At 40.2% G+C, this 15,333-nt stretch overlaps 1 protein-coding gene across 5 annotated transcripts in view; it reads left to right on the top strand.

Moving 5' to 3' along the window:
* Positions 1 to 15,119, top strand: part of TLN2 (talin 2) — a 155,890-nt gene extending 140,771 nt beyond the window's left edge. For all 5 annotated transcript variants that reach the window (XM_026077817.1, XM_026077818.1, XM_026077816.1 and 2 more), the window contains 4 exons: positions 2,376 to 2,438; positions 2,552 to 2,734; positions 7,324 to 7,449; positions 8,370 to 15,119. In XM_026077817.1, coding sequence (XP_025933602.1) covers positions 2,376 to 2,438; positions 2,552 to 2,734; positions 7,324 to 7,449; positions 8,370 to 8,498 — 501 coding nt within the window. In that variant the 3' untranslated portion in view covers positions 8,499 to 15,119. The remainder of the gene's footprint in view (positions 1 to 2,375; positions 2,439 to 2,551; positions 2,735 to 7,323; positions 7,450 to 8,369) is intronic.
* The last annotated feature ends 214 nt before the right edge of the window (positions 15,120 to 15,333 follow it).

Below are 15,333 nucleotides of genomic sequence, written 5' to 3'. Positions count from 1 at the left end.
TTCCCTCCCCACTGCCTTCCACCCAGTTAGTATAATTTGAAATTTAAAATCTGAACATCAAACAGATATGTTGTCTGTGAGAACAGTTTGTTACAGGACCATTGCTGTTGTGTAGTTATGGTTTCTAATTGCATCTGAGCCTTTATTCTGAGCAGACTGTCGTGGATCCCGTCACAGAAGAGCTAATCCGCTGTGTTCAGCCAGGATTCCTGGGGAGCTTGTGCTTTATTTCCAGCACAAGCACAAAGCAATTGTTTTACAACAACAGTGATATAACTGATTGAAAAGACCAACCATAAGCTGTAACTGTAGAACTTCTTAATAATGCATAAAACAAGATATTAATAATTAGCCATTGAAAGGTGGCTATGGAAACAGTCAAGAAAATGGCAATTTTGACCTACCTTACTGCTTCACTTGAATTATTGTGCTGTTTACTTTTATCTGATAAGACCCGTTCTTACTTTGTTTTATTCTGATGTGTAGCTTTGTTTTTTGGGKTTTTTTTTCAACACCATCAATACAGAGTTATACAATATATCCTGATATGAGCCCTTAGTATCAGTTTTGGTTTCTTGTGACTGCTCCCTCTAACACATTTCTATTTGTGCCTTTCGCTCACAGCACTTGCATCCTGTTCCAGCCAAGCTCAGAAAATTGCTAAAACCACTTTAATCCCCCTGCTAAAGGAAAGCTGTAGCTTGCCTTTCTAATAGAAGTGTACCTGTCAAATATAGTGCCATATTAGTAGATCTGTTCAACCTGCTTTACTGGATTTAGTCATTTTGCTTTATCCTTCACTCTTGTTTAGTAACCTGCTGAAAGACCAGGAATTTTTGCAGCGAATGGCTTTTACTGATGGTTGCTTTCTGCCCACAAGATCTCCTTGCTTGAGCCAGCAAATAATGCAGTGCTATTTATGGGAAGAAATGAATCCAAACTAAAATAAAATTCTAAGGAAAAATAAAACTTCAGAATTGTTTATGGCAGGCATGTTCTTGTCCTGTATAAATTTCCCACATCACTTGGTAAAGACTGTGAAAGTATCTTACAGGGCAAATTGATGCATGTCATAGTTGAAAAGGCTGTTAAATTTTAAATGAAAATTTCTTTCTCCTCTGAAATTTTTATGACAATTAGTTTGATGTTGAGCAGTTGTTTCTGTCTGTATAGTACAAATAAAATCTGGGAAGTTGGATCTGATCTATCTTATTCCCCCCCCTCCGCCCCCCCCCCAGCCCGCTTCTGCATTTTCTTTCTCTTTGGTGCACACATGCAATTCAGATGCCAGTGTTTAGTCTCCTGCATCTGTGGTGTACTTTGAATGCTTTTTCTGGTGATTATTAGGCAGGAAAACCCTGAAATTTAAAAAATTCAGTGACTTTACTGTATTGCATAACCTTCTCTCATAGCTGTGGTGACGTGATAGGGTCCCCGTATCCCATTTGTGTTGGTGCCACACGTAACAATTCCATCCCAAACTCTGGGGATCTTCCTTACACATGAATCCCTGTTTTTTTTTTCTTTTAAATTATGACAAGTTTCTGGACTGCATTTTGGTTTCACATCTTCCAGCTTCTCTCTCCAAAGACTCCTAAGGCCAGGCGAATAATATGGGGGGCACCAACTGTAATATTTCATTTCATTATATTCATCTGACGTGGGAAGAAAATTCTCTCCTGGTTGTCGCCAGCAGTGCTGATTCCACGGATGCTTCAGTGGATGAACCATGTAGAAAAATAGGCTGCTTTCCTCAAATGCCTAACTGGGCATGAAGACTCTAGGTGGCTGTCCTGTGGAGCTTTCTGTTTTGTACCTTGCCATAATGCCGGAATCAGAAGAGGTTCAGAAATGATGTAAAACAGAACATGTGGGGGAAACGGAAATAAATTATTTTTAAGGCCAAGGGAATAGGAACTACTGGTACAGCTGTTGCTTAGGCCAAAGTTTCAGCTGCAGCAATCTGGGATCTCTAAAAGTGTTCCAAGAGTGGGACAATTCAAGCAACATAGCAGGTTGGACACCACCTGAGCAGGCAGATGTGTGCTGGAAGCACTCTTACTTTAAYAACAAAAACCTGTTATTGGGGAGAAAAGAGTTCTTGTGGATGCTCATTCCTTTAGTAGAGCAGTCAGAAATCCTTGGGTAGCACAGATATGTGTATTAAAGCCTGAGAGCCTCTGACTATGTTTGCAAGGACAAATCGCCAGTTCTCTTYTTCAGTTGGATCTTGTGCTCCTGGGAATTCAGTCTCTCTGCACTGTGGGCAGGCACAGGTGTTCGTCTTTTTACTCAGATTACTGTTTGTCTAAAGCCTAGATAAAGCAACTGTGTTTTCTGTTKCATTGTAAGCCAGCTCTGAACTGTTTTTTCAGGTTGGAGCAATCCCTGCAAATGCAGCTGATGATGGACAGTGGTCTCAGGGACTTATTTCTGCTGTGAGTAAATTCTTTCRTGTTGATCTTTAAAATACCAGAGAAACTAGCACCTTCTCTGAAGAAATAATATCCTGTGAGAATACACAGTGACTTTTTTTTAAACTGACTCCTAGGCCAGAATGGTGGCAGCTGCGACCAGCAATCTCTGTGAAGCAGCTAATGCCTCAGTACAAGGCCACGCTAGTGAGGAGAAACTCATCTCATCTGCCAAACAAGTTGCAGCTTCTACAGCACAGTTGCTTGTGGCTTGCAAAGTGAAAGCTGATCATGACTCTGAAGCCATGAGGAGGCTACAGGTACTTGTGTTCTTAATCCCTGAAAACCCATGGTAGTGCTACATAAACGTTGTTCTAGCAATGTGAACGAACCTAAAATTTCAGGAATGGCTTTCTGAATTTTCAGAGTTCTGCTCAGTTTTCTTTGTGGGATTCGGGGGGGACTTTCCTTCAGCAAGGATGAAGCGACTGTGCATTTATCATTATTCAGCAGCAGCTAAAGGTCACCTCACTTTGCTTGTTTTATTCTTTATCTTTAAAAGATACTGAAAGATATAAATGTGGGCTGGTGTGTGCCTAGTCCTGACTTAGGTGCAACACTGATCCATTCATACCTGTGATCCATCACAGGAACACRTGAACTGACAAAACGTTGCAGCATGTAATGTTAATGTCAAATTGGAGTTGTCTGTTATCAGAAGTAACACTTAGGTTTTCTTTTTGCTTTAGAGTTGTTTTGTTCATTATGTTTTGCTACATGCATTTTTGTAGCAACTGAGTGTAGCTGGTTTCTGTGCAATTATTCTGTGTGCGGTTAGACTCCCAGCGAGCCTGCAGGCAGCTAAGCACTCTTAACTTGGTTGCGCGTGAGTATCCGTCTGACCTCTCCAAGGTTACGCACATGTTCAACCAAGTACTTGCCTAAGTGCCTGACGGGGCTGTGGTCAGTTTTCCTTTGTTTCTGAGCGCCAGGAGACAGTAACTCCAGACAGAACATTTCTAAAACAGGAGAATGATTGTTAGACAAAAAAGCATATTGGCAGCATCTCAACAGAAGCTGACGCACCATCTCAACTGAAGCCTGATTTAACTTTTTTTTTAATGCAACTGGTTCCATTTCACATTACATGTCCCTTTCACTTTGAGCTAGTGTGAACTGTTATTGAATTAACACCGTATTACGAGGGGGGACTGTTGTCCCCAGGAGTTCTCTTTAAGGGTGTTTGTTTTTAAAATGGCTACAGCCTTTTCTGACTGCCAGTCCTGCAGGCTCAGCCTGGAATGTAAGAACTATTTCAGCTCCTTTTCATACCAACAACACGGTGCATCTCTGAGAGTGAAACTTCCCATTTTTCAGTTATTTCCCCAAATGCTACTAACGTGCCTCTATAAAACAATTGGTGTATAGGTAGGTAGAATCAATGCCAGTGGAAATATGTATGACTGAGTATCTGTCTGAGCAAGAGGAAGTAAAATCATTTTTTTCAAAATATAACAACAGTTTAAATGTTTAGGAGGAAAAAATAAATGTACATATGGGTGGATGAAAAACGTGTTTATATAAAAAACAGTGTCATGTCAATGTTATCCCTAGGAGTGAGATGGGCTGAGTGCTTGATAATGGATTTGTATGAGTTGGGTTTCTCATGGGTCTGTGGGGAAGGGATCAGAAACGAAGATAGCTCTGACTTAATGCAGCCCACACTTCCGTATCCAAATGCCAAGACAGAGCTGGAGGAATTTTAAATGCAGAACAAGCAATAGAAACAGGAAGTTCAGGGTACTTGGTCACTGTAGACAAATATTATTAAATAGACATGGAATGTGAACAGTTGGGAAGGCTGAAGGAGACAAGCCCAGGAGCTCTAGAAAAAGTAGTTGTTGTTTCAGCATTGTGCAAAYCCAAGCATTGAATTTGAAAAAAAGACTTCGAAAATGAACTTTGTCACTTGACAAGGCTTTGTGTTTGTCTCAAAATGAATAATGAAGGGAAAAGCAGTTTGAACTTGGAAAACGTCCTTTATAATAGCAAAACTAGTGAGTTGATGTCTGCCAAATATTTTTATTGGTAAATTTGCCAAATCTACTGTGGCTTTTCAGCAGACTGTGCCACCAGCACGAATGTTTTCATGTAACTTTAATCAATAGGTTAGGTACAGGAGGTTGGACATATTGGTTTTCCCCTTCTTCCTCCCACTAACAACGACAAGCTCTGGGAGAAGGCGTTTGAGCTGCGTTTCCTATGAATGCTGATTTGGAGTGCATTGTTCCAGAGTCTGTTCCAAAATTTAACAAAATAAATGGAAACATTTCCACTCTTTTTGGATCATGTCCAAACTGAGCAAAGCAAATTTTAAGTGATTTGTTCTTGGGTCATTTCAGGTGGGGCAAGAGTTCAGTTGAAAGGGAGGTGGAACTGGAGGTATGGAGTTGGGTGGGGGGGTTGGAGCTGGTCCTTATGGCTTTTGCTCCTGGTACATGTGAAAGCAGACTCCTTTGGCCAGTGGTGTGTGCGGGTACCAGAGTCCTCAGCATGCCCAATGCCTGGGGACATCAGCAGCCAAGGGACAGTGGGCTCTACTTACTATTCTTTCTCACTGCCTGTTGCAACGCTGCCTTTTTTTCCCCACACACACTTTGCTAGCATTAATATTATTTATTGATATTAACTGATCTGCTGTTAGATACTAGGGTTTAGAGTTTAACGTGAGAACAACCTTACTGGATTAGACCAAAAGTTCATTTACCCCAATATCGTGATTCCAGCAGTGACCAGGAGCAGATGCTCAGGGCAGAGTAGGAACAGGGTAAGCATGTGTGATATTATTCCCTAGTATGTTCCTAAATACCCAGCATTTTCAGCTCAGAAATTTCCTAAGCCAGATATAAATTCTGTATGTTTAGTAATCCTCTGTGGTTTTTTCTTCTAATTTATCCAGTCCTGCTTGATCCTATATAAACTTTGAGTCAAATTAACACTTCCTGGGCAATAGATTAAGCTAGGACAGCTGTACCTGTGTTTGCCCCATCCTTTTTCTGCTGGTTTCAGTCCACACAGAAGGAATAGCTGAGTGACATGCARATCCACTCCTGTAGCAGACTGGTGTCAGATTTAGTTTATAGGTTAGACATCTTCCCAGGGCAAGGCTTCTAGCAAGGCAATAGAAGACTAGCCTTTCGCATCCTTCTCCTCATGAAGTATTCAAGTGCTCTTAAGAGTACGTGGTACAAAGTAATGCTGTGCACAATTACATGAGCCAGTTTGCATAGTGATAAATTCATGTCAACATGACCAGGCTGTGTAACTGCAGGAGCGTGGATAGCATGTTGCTTCTGGTATCTCAGCTACATTTGTCACAAATAACTCTCTGATATCTCTGCACAGCGTTTCACTGTGCTCTGAAGATTTGCCCTTAGTAATAGGTATTGTAAGTGCTCCTCTTAGGAGATGGAAGTATCCCTGAGTGGTGCTGTCTCCTCTAAGGTTGTTTCTTTGCTAAAGTRATTGATACGCAGTTAGGGATCCACCTTTCAGTATTTGTATGTGTAACTGAGGAGTATACATATAGCTAGGTCTCCCAGCCAGTCCCTCAGAACGAGTGGCCCATGGCCCCTCTCAGCTCTGTCTACTTCAGCCCAGAGGGTCTTTTCCTATGTCTGTCCTGACATTGATGATTTGAGAAAGAGGTAGGAAGGAGGCAGATTCTAGTAAGAGCAAGAAAGGAGGCAGGTCAAATCTTTGGTTCACCAGCTAAGTTGAAATACAGATTATGAGGCATAAAACTTACCTGGGACTCAACAAATTTGAAGTACTGCCAGTGGTGTACGAAAGATCACATTTACGCCTCCATGTGCAGTGCGCATTAACCATGGTTGTCGTTCTCCCAGAGCTAGCCTTCCACCAGTGTCAGCAGTTCTTCATACGCTGAGCAAATTCAGTGCCAGGTCAGATGATTCTGAGCCCGTGCTGCAATCACCTACCTGCCTAGGTTATGTGTTTCCTAGACGGTGCTCTTCAAGACTTCAGTGCTCTGGAAAAGGTGCCAGCTCCACCTTTGAGCTGTAGTAGAAGAGAGGTTTGCATATCCTGATTACACAGCTGGATAGCACTTTGGTTAAGGATGCCTTCCATTTGTGACAAGGGCTCTTCCTCCACTCGCTCGTCATCTCCATAGGGGTCACAACAGGAGATTCCAAGGCCGCTTCCTAGTAGGAAAAGGGCATAGATATGAGGACCCTGGTATCTTCCTCTGTATCCATTACACCAGTGCCCATAGACTTGGTCATAATTGAGTATGCAATGTGGTTTCTCTGTTGTCAATATGCATTATAGTATAGGAAAGATATTCATCAATGTTAGAATGCAGGTAGCTTAGTTATCTTTTTCTTTTTGATGAGCATTTGCTCACACTACTCAGTTTTGACAACAAACAATGTATTACAAATCTGTGATTGTTTATATTTAGAAATAGGAGCATTTTTAAAGAAATAAAAGATTAAATTTAATCATGGCTATGTATGTGGTGAATTTCCACTGGTAAAAGTGCATTAATTTCAAAAAATTCATTGATTTAAGGGTTTTTTTTTTCTTGTTTTCTTTCCTCCAAAGATTTTTGTATCAGTATTGGGCAGAACATAATTTGGAATTTTTGTCCACTGTTTTATTTCAAACTGTGAGGGGGGGGAAGAAGTCCTAATTCTAACTTCTCAAGTAGAAGTTTTGTGTTCCTCTCTGCAGCATTGATTTTTGAAAGATTAATGTGCCCCTCACTGGGAGGGAAGCATCTTTCCTATGGAGTCAAGCAAAGCTGCAAAAGTTTTGATGCCCTGAAGAACTGATGTTACAATTATACATTGTTGTTACTAAATTCCTTTTGTTTTTTCCCAAGGCTGCAGGAAATGCTGTCAAGCGAGCATCAGACAATCTTGTCAGGGCAGCCCAGAAAGCAGCATTTGGGAAAGCAGAGGATGACGACGTTGTGGTCAAAACTAAGTTTGTGGGTGGCATTGCTCAGGTTGGTACAAACACCAAGAACTAAAGCAGAGAAAAGCTGTGTCATGGGAATGTGGCATAGTGTTACAATGACCATGTGGTAAATTGCAGAATGGAGAAAGCTATGTAGAAATCAATGATAAATTATTTGATGCCTCGCTGTTTGATAACCATTGACATAATAGGACACTGAAATATTATCATCTTGTCCTGAAGAAGTTAACAGTTCTTTTCAAACACTTCTATACGTGTTTTAAATATACCCAAATATTAGTGGAACACCAATTTTSTATGTATATAGTCAAAGAATAAGAAAGTGGGAGATGAGAACTGGTAACATTTTATTACTGTGACTTTATGGAGAAATTAAAAAAAAAAAATTCTAAGGCTCTTAAGTTGTACCAACCTCTGGATTTACTGTTATAAATGAGGAACAGCATATGCTGTGTTCACCACTTAAGATATTGAAATTTGTCATTTCTGCATGCCTGCAGTGCTGTCATTTCTCCTTTTGGCATTTCTAGATGCAGGAAAATGCTGTGGATACCTGCAGCAATGAGTGCTCAGTTTTACTGTCACTCAAACAGTATGTTAAGGCATAGGGCTTATCCTACTCTTGCTCATCTCTCACCCAGATTGAATGGGGGAGCACTGTGCTATAAAATCCATCATGAATGTATGATGAGACTATGCTCATAGATAGATATTTTTTTCCCCCTGTAAGAAACAAGTGGGAATATGATACTGTTCTTGATGGCGTAGTCGTGGAGGGAACTGGCCTGAATTGGAAAAATTTGAGCAATTCCTGCTGAGGTCATTGACACTTGGTACTTTTCTGGAGAATGTCCAATGCCTTGCTGTGACTGGTGTGATAGAGAAAGAAAGATTGTTTTACAAACACTGTTCTTTGCTATCATAGTTCATGCTTCTTTCTTCTCCTAGATCATTGCAGCCCAAGAAGAAATGCTGAAGAAAGAGAGAGAGCTGGAGGAGGCAAGGAAAAAACTGGCTCAGATCCGCCAACAGCAATACAAATTTCTACCCACAGAGCTGAGAGAAGATGAGGGTTAACCTGCTGAGATTTTTTTTTTTTACTTTTTTTGTTTTTTCTTTTAAAGAAATAAGCTAAAGGGGGACAGTACAGTGAGAACTGCTCTGACAACATTCTGGTATGCCAAGCACACCTAAATAAACTGCCTGTCATAGCTTTGGGTGAGCAGAGGACAATAAACACTTGTTCTTTCTCATCTGGTCAGCTGAGGTGCATGATGATCAAATAATGGTATAGTGTTAAGTTCATCATTCCTGTTCCTTCCCTGACTGCTATCTCAGGAGAGAATGCTTCACTTTTTACAAAAATCTCTAAGTCAGTATTATTGTCATTCGCCTGAAGCTTGAGGTATTTATCGTTCCTTGACTTGTTATAAAACATTTGTAATATTAATAGAAAAACAGTYAAGAAATCATTCATGTGATAAATATCACATGAGCTGGTGGTTCTCCCCCCAACCCCACCCTTGTAATAAGACGACCAAGCCTGAGATGGATGCATGTCTGAGTGGAGAAACACACGAGTGTGGGTTTGAAGAAGTTGCCTGTCCTCTTTCAGTATTAGATAGCTGGTTCATCCCAAAACTGGAGGAATTGTCTGTACCTGTTTGCACTAGTATTATTAGTCCTTACCTGATACCAACAAGCTTCTGCTTGTACAGTATTTAGGTTCACAAAATGTGGCAATATCCATTTTTTAAGAGCTCAGAAAACAGAGAAATGGAAACCTTGTCACTGCCTCAATAATAGCAGGTTCATGAAGCAAAATGCTGTTTCAATTATATACCTCTAATGTGTGACTACTCTTACAGTATTATAAACACATACACATGCTCTGACATTGGACTGAATAGTTTGCGTTTTGTCTTGTTTTTCAGTTGAAATTACCTGGTTCGTACTGTGGGATTTCTGTTAGAATGTATGTTAAGTGAAAAAGGGAAATTCCCAGTACAGCAAAAGACTATCACAATTCATTATTCTTTTAATTTCTAATATTTTGTTTTGAAACCTGTGGGTATTGTAGAAGAAATGGAAGTGATTTACACTTTCCTGTAATATAAAAGAATATCTGGATTCTTGGAAGCTTGTTTTTATAGTTGGCATTGATGAAAAAGCACTCACCAAGGAATTGCAGAGAAGGAACAGCAGCAATCCTCAGTATATCTGAGCATCAGTCTCTGGTCGGCTGCAGGCAGGTACTGTATATTCTCAAGATCTCTGCTGTGGCCTAAACAATAGCAACATGGGTAGAGTCAGTAATGCATTTCACCCTGTTAAAGTAAAAACACAAACCACAGAAACTGAAACTAGCAAAAGTTATACTTTTTGACTGACTACATAAACACAGTTTCTAACAATAATCCCCATCATTCTTCCATCTCCACTCAAGCCCTCTGAAACAATAATGTCAAGTCTATTTAGGTCAAAGGATGTTGCCACTCCAGTCCTTCTGAAGGCTGTGCTGTCATTTAGATACCTGCCAAGTACATCCAGCTGAGCCTATTATGTTACATGCATACCCACCTAGTCATCACTGTTGCAGAAATATTTGTCTTGTAGACTCAAAAGTAATCCTCTAGTGCTAGATTTAGCAGTTTAGATAGTGCTAACTCCTCATTTAAGCTACATGCATGAAATATAATTATCAGAAGTTTTGTCACACTAGTGTTAAATATATAGCAAAAATGACTAGAGAATTAATGAATATTAAAGTGTACAAAGTTTTTGTTCTTTGGGTTTTTTTGTTAGTGTCTTCTCTGGTACTGAAATATTTCAGACTCAGTAGATTTGTTGGAGAAACCACAATGATGAGAGGAAAAAATTGGCAGATCCCAAGTAGAATCACAGGTGCAGATGTGCTGTGGTGCGTAGGCTTGTGTGCATACACAAAGCACTGCTGCCAGGCACCCACRGCCGAGTTCCCTAACTTCCATTTCAGCACAATTGATGTTTTTTTTTTCTTCCACTCATCCTTTACACAATGAATTCAGTGAGCAGTGTCACAGAAGCTCTGTTAAGAATTCCTATACCAAAAAAACCTTCTTGTAAATTTTGAGGTAGAAGGCTAAGTCATTTTTTATTGTTGTAAGACCTAAAAAAAAGACAGCTCTTACAATATGGATTTTCTGCTGCTTTTGCCTTGCTGGTGTGTCAAGCTTCTTTGTAGTTTATGGCTCTTTCTCTTGTTTGCCTGGTAGCCTCACATTCCCATCTCTCTCTTTTGGAATGATCCTTAAAACAGATTTGTTACTGCTCCCTTTTCAACCATTGTTTAACCTATTGTGTTAGTCTCACTTAAAGCATGAAGAAAGATGATGCTGCCCTTAATACCATGCCAGTATTTTATTGTAGGTATAATAATGTAATATATTTTAATCAGGAATGTTTGGTATTGGTCATCAGTCAGGATGGTATTTGCCAGGTTGTAAGAAGCTAAAAGCCTGGTCAAATGCAAGTGCAGAAATTGTATGGCTAGAAGACTTTRTCAGTATGTAGAAGGGAAGAGTATGTTCAAATTGTGCTCCAGATCAAGTTGTTTGGGAAGTCCATTTCAGTTCAGTTATCTTGAGATCTCTCAATTTCTGATTTATTGCCCCATCTTATTTGACAAAAAGTGTTGTTCTTATTTTTTCTTCCTTAGCTACCAGCTGTTCCACAGAGGAACCACAGTCAGATGAGCAGTTGAGCTGAACAATTGAAGTATTTTTTTACTGTGAATTTTGGGTCTTGATTTGGGAAGCATTTAGAGGATATAAACTCATCTGAAGACTTTCTATTTTGGTTTATTCTTGCTGTTATAATTTGCAGTACCACTGAAGTCCACATGTGAACATCTGTGGAGTTTGGGACTAGTCCATGCAGTGTTTAGGCATGGAGGCTTGCAGCGGGAAGTCGCCGGTCGGGTAAGGGATGGAGGTTGCTCAAAAGGAGGGCAGATGTTTGCTTTGTTCTGTTAACTTGTGAAATGATAAACAAGCTCTGTTGTATCTCACCCTTCTTCATGTGGAATTCACTTTAAGAAATTGTATGCAAATTAAAAGCAAAATGCCTCAAAGTTGTTTGTGTACAAATAGTCTAGTGTTGTTTTACCCAAATAATAATTTGAATGGAACATTTTGTTATTTGTCTAAACTTCTCTTCTTCTACATCAGAAACCTCGAAGCAAGAAAAGTTTTAAAACAGAATTTGAAGGTTGGGCTTTTGTTTCATCTGCCCCTTTCCCTTTGATTTCCTGCATCTTCATCATTTAATTCCTAATGAAGGGATGGATTCAGGAAACCTCATCGCTTAAATGATCATGAGTAGATTTTTGTTTTTAAACGGGCTATACTGATAAGATATTCACCCCAAGGGAGTATTGCATGTGCCATCACTAAATTTATCTTCCCCAAAGTTTGTTTTTATTGTATGATTTTGGATATTTTTGTGCCTTTATATACTGAAAAAGTTCTGTACTAATGCAACTGAATCATGATTAACTAAAGGAAGAGAATTATCTGCCCATAACTGACACGATTCCTGGAACCTGCTTTTCAGTACTTGCACTTGTATAAATTAAACATACGCAGTTGTCATGTTAATGGAACATCACATTTCTGTGGCACTCGCAGAGTTTGTGATGCCAAATGCAGAGGCTGTTAGGTCGTAGGAGTTACTGCTCTGTTATAACTTGGTGTTTTGCCTGACCTTAGTATCTGCGGTGAAGTCTGATAAATTAGCTCAGCAGTGACAGACACAGGCCAGGTCCGGCTCACGAGCTGCTCTTCCTCTAGTGCCGGACTCTGGCTTGGGGCGTCGCGCAGCCTTCGGCGAGAGCCGCCGCGTGTGCGCAGCCCGGCGTGGGGCCCGGCGGCTGCTTCAGCCCCACGCAATGTCCCTGCTTGCATCGGGGAGGCGAGGGGACGCGCTGCCATGGTCAGCCCTGGGCAGGAGGAGGACCAGGTGCAGAGTTGCAACCTGAGCAACATTCACCAGTATTTGGTAATTTTAATAATTCTGGCAGCATATAGTCTGTCAACTGCCTGCTATCAGGTCAGGCCCCTGAATCTGGTACTTCCTAGCTGGAGCCGACCATCTCCACAGTGTTAGACTCTGTATTGCTGCGTCTACCCCCTGCGCGTGASCTACAGAGAGGTCTCGGGGAGGCAGGGTGGAGACTGCCAAACTCGCGTGCTCTGATAGCTGCTGCGCGAAGTAGATACTGCTGAGGAGTGCTGCGCTGCAACGTTTCAGCACCAGAGGAGTTCAACAGCAGAACAGGTCGAAGCAGACATGGCCCAGCCTAAGGGGCAGGCAGAAGCAGTCCTAGAGTGTGGAAATACCATACCCGTGACAGTTCACACCCAGCAACATGAATCATTTTGTCTAAAGATTTTTTTTCTGCCATTTATTGAGCTAAAAATAGTTGCCATTATGTCCCTTTTTAAAAATAAAGCAGTAGAGACTTCTGTTTTATCTCAAATTAGTGAACTTTGTTGCAGTGGAAGAACCTTCTGTTCAAGACGGTTTTGCCAGCATATGCTGGAGTTGCTAGGGGGTGAATTCCCACTGTAACATCTTCCCTTCCCATTAAAGCTTTAACTCAAAGGAAAGGTACAAAGGGGTCTAGAGTCACATTGCGACACTGTTAAGTATAGTGCTTCTCTGGCCACAAAAATAAATTTTTTTGTATTCACCAACAGGAATTCCTTTTTTCTGCATGTAGGTATTTGTGACTTGTGTTGCACTGGTTGTCATGCAGAAGATCATTTTGCTACTTAAGCCAAATTAGGCAGAAGTTGTTTGTCTGCACGGCAGGGAAAAATGCAGAATTCCCGGGTGAGAGGGGAGAACGTTCTGCTTCCTAGGCAAAACTATGCATGTTTACCTTGTGTTGTATGTCAGTGACCTTTCAATATCCTTAAACTAAGTGCATATTAACTACATGTAAATAGTATGCAAAAGACAGAAGCACGAGTGATTTGAGGGTGTCAGATGCTTTGTGTTGCTTTTTATTTGGGATGTTTTGGGGGGAGGTTGGTTGCTTTCCTTTTATGTATGCTATGATTTCCATTTCATTCTAGGTGCTTCCATGTCCAAGATAGCTGTGTGTGTGTGTGCACACACAGTTAGGGTCCTTCAGTTCTGCATGTGACATCTGTGCCAGCAGTGTCACCAGTCCTCAGCTGTGGTCCAACTGCACTGAGGTTGCAGCTGGCAGGGACAGTTTCTGGCACGACTGCCCTGGTGTCAGAAGCGGCATCTCTTCTGCACTGTGTGCATTTGTCAAGTGGGTCCAGCACCAGATGTGTGTGTCATCTCACTGATGACATGGTAGCTTCCCACCATGCATTTTCCATGTAGAAACAAGATTGAAGAAGCTCCTCTTCTAGGGTTGGTTAGATCAATATTAATATGGAGGATATGGAAGCATTAGTCATGTTTTAGGCTAAATTCTTTAAAATATATATTTAAAATACTAAATACTTAAGGTATTTTAAATTACAGGAACAAGCATTTTGGAGTTTACTGTCTGTTGTTGGTGTGTGTGTGCAGCATGACTTCAGTTTGTGTTGCAAAAGTTCTAGGTACAACTTTAGAGACACTAGGGAAGTTGCCTCTTCGAGCTTTCACAGTGACGTCTAAAGACTTGAAGACTAAACGGTGCTTTTTGAGATGCTTGGATCACTTCTGACCTGAACTGTTCTCAAGTTCTTTTGCTTTCCTCTTTCTCGTTCCTTCTGAGCATTTATGAGAGCTGAACTTTTTCTTCCTTGAGGATCTCTTTACAATATATTCATCAAGTTTTCCACCTATGTAAGTCTATCAGTTATTTCTAGCGTGTCTCAGGAGAAATGCTAGTATGTGGGGTTTATCCATTCCTAATTTGGATAGTGTAAAGCTTACATATCAAACATGGTTTTATTTCCCTACTGCTTATTTTCTTTCAGTATATTTACTAATTTTAAAAATGAACAGCATGGGTTATGACTTCTTAACATCCTAAAGTGTCCACTGTTAGTTTATCCTTGTTAGAGAGTTTCTTTGGACATGTTACACTTAACTGGTATTGCTGTAAGTCAAAATTTCTTTATTAAAAATACCAAGTGCAACGTGAAGTTCAGTTCATTCCCAGAACTTTTGAAGATGAAAATTCACTCATCATGGTAGAGTGTCAAGTATTAAGTTGATTCAGCAGTCTGAGAAGTGTTTTGAAGTCTATGGAAAAGGTATTGCATTAGGATAGTGAGAGAACGTTCGTTATTTTCTTAATACAGTTCTTGCTCTTCAGGTGCTGGATTTAATAATACTGGTTGAAATTTGCAATTTTACCAGATAATATCTAGTACTTGCTAAGCTGTTACTAAAATCCTTTTATTTTGGAATAATTGTCTGTACTGCAATTCATCTTCTCCGCGTATGGTTCAAAATCAATCTTTTTAGTGGCTGTCTGTATTTTGTAGGATGTAATTGACCTCCCAAAAAGATTAATAGAGGTTTCTTCCAACATTACAACTAATGATCTTTCTATTCAAATTGCAATGATCCATATTATAATTTATTGATTAAAATATTTACTTGAATGTAAGTCACTGCACTACTGACCTGATCAAAGTAAAGAGTGGGTGGATTCTGGAGCAGTGGATATACTGTAAATACATGTTTGTACTGTCTTGTACCTTTTCCAGTTTAACAATAAATACATTGCATTTTATTATGARTGTAGTGCCATCTAATAGTTTTACCAGCCCTGCTTCTGGAACAGAAAAGGTATTTACTCCTTAATACAGCAAATGCTGTAGCACATACTTATATTATTAAAAAAAAAAAAAAAAGTCCCTCGTGCTCTCACAGCAATACAGCTAACTCAACTTGA

The sequence above is a fragment of the Apteryx rowi genome, unplaced genomic scaffold (assembly GCF_003343035.1).
Source record: "Apteryx rowi isolate R43461 unplaced genomic scaffold, aptRow1 scaffold_463, whole genome shotgun sequence".
Taxonomy (NCBI): domain Eukaryota; kingdom Metazoa; phylum Chordata; class Aves; order Apterygiformes; family Apterygidae; genus Apteryx; species Apteryx rowi.
The sequence above is the reverse complement of the archived record's forward strand: the minus strand, read 5'-3'. Positions and strand labels throughout refer to the sequence as shown.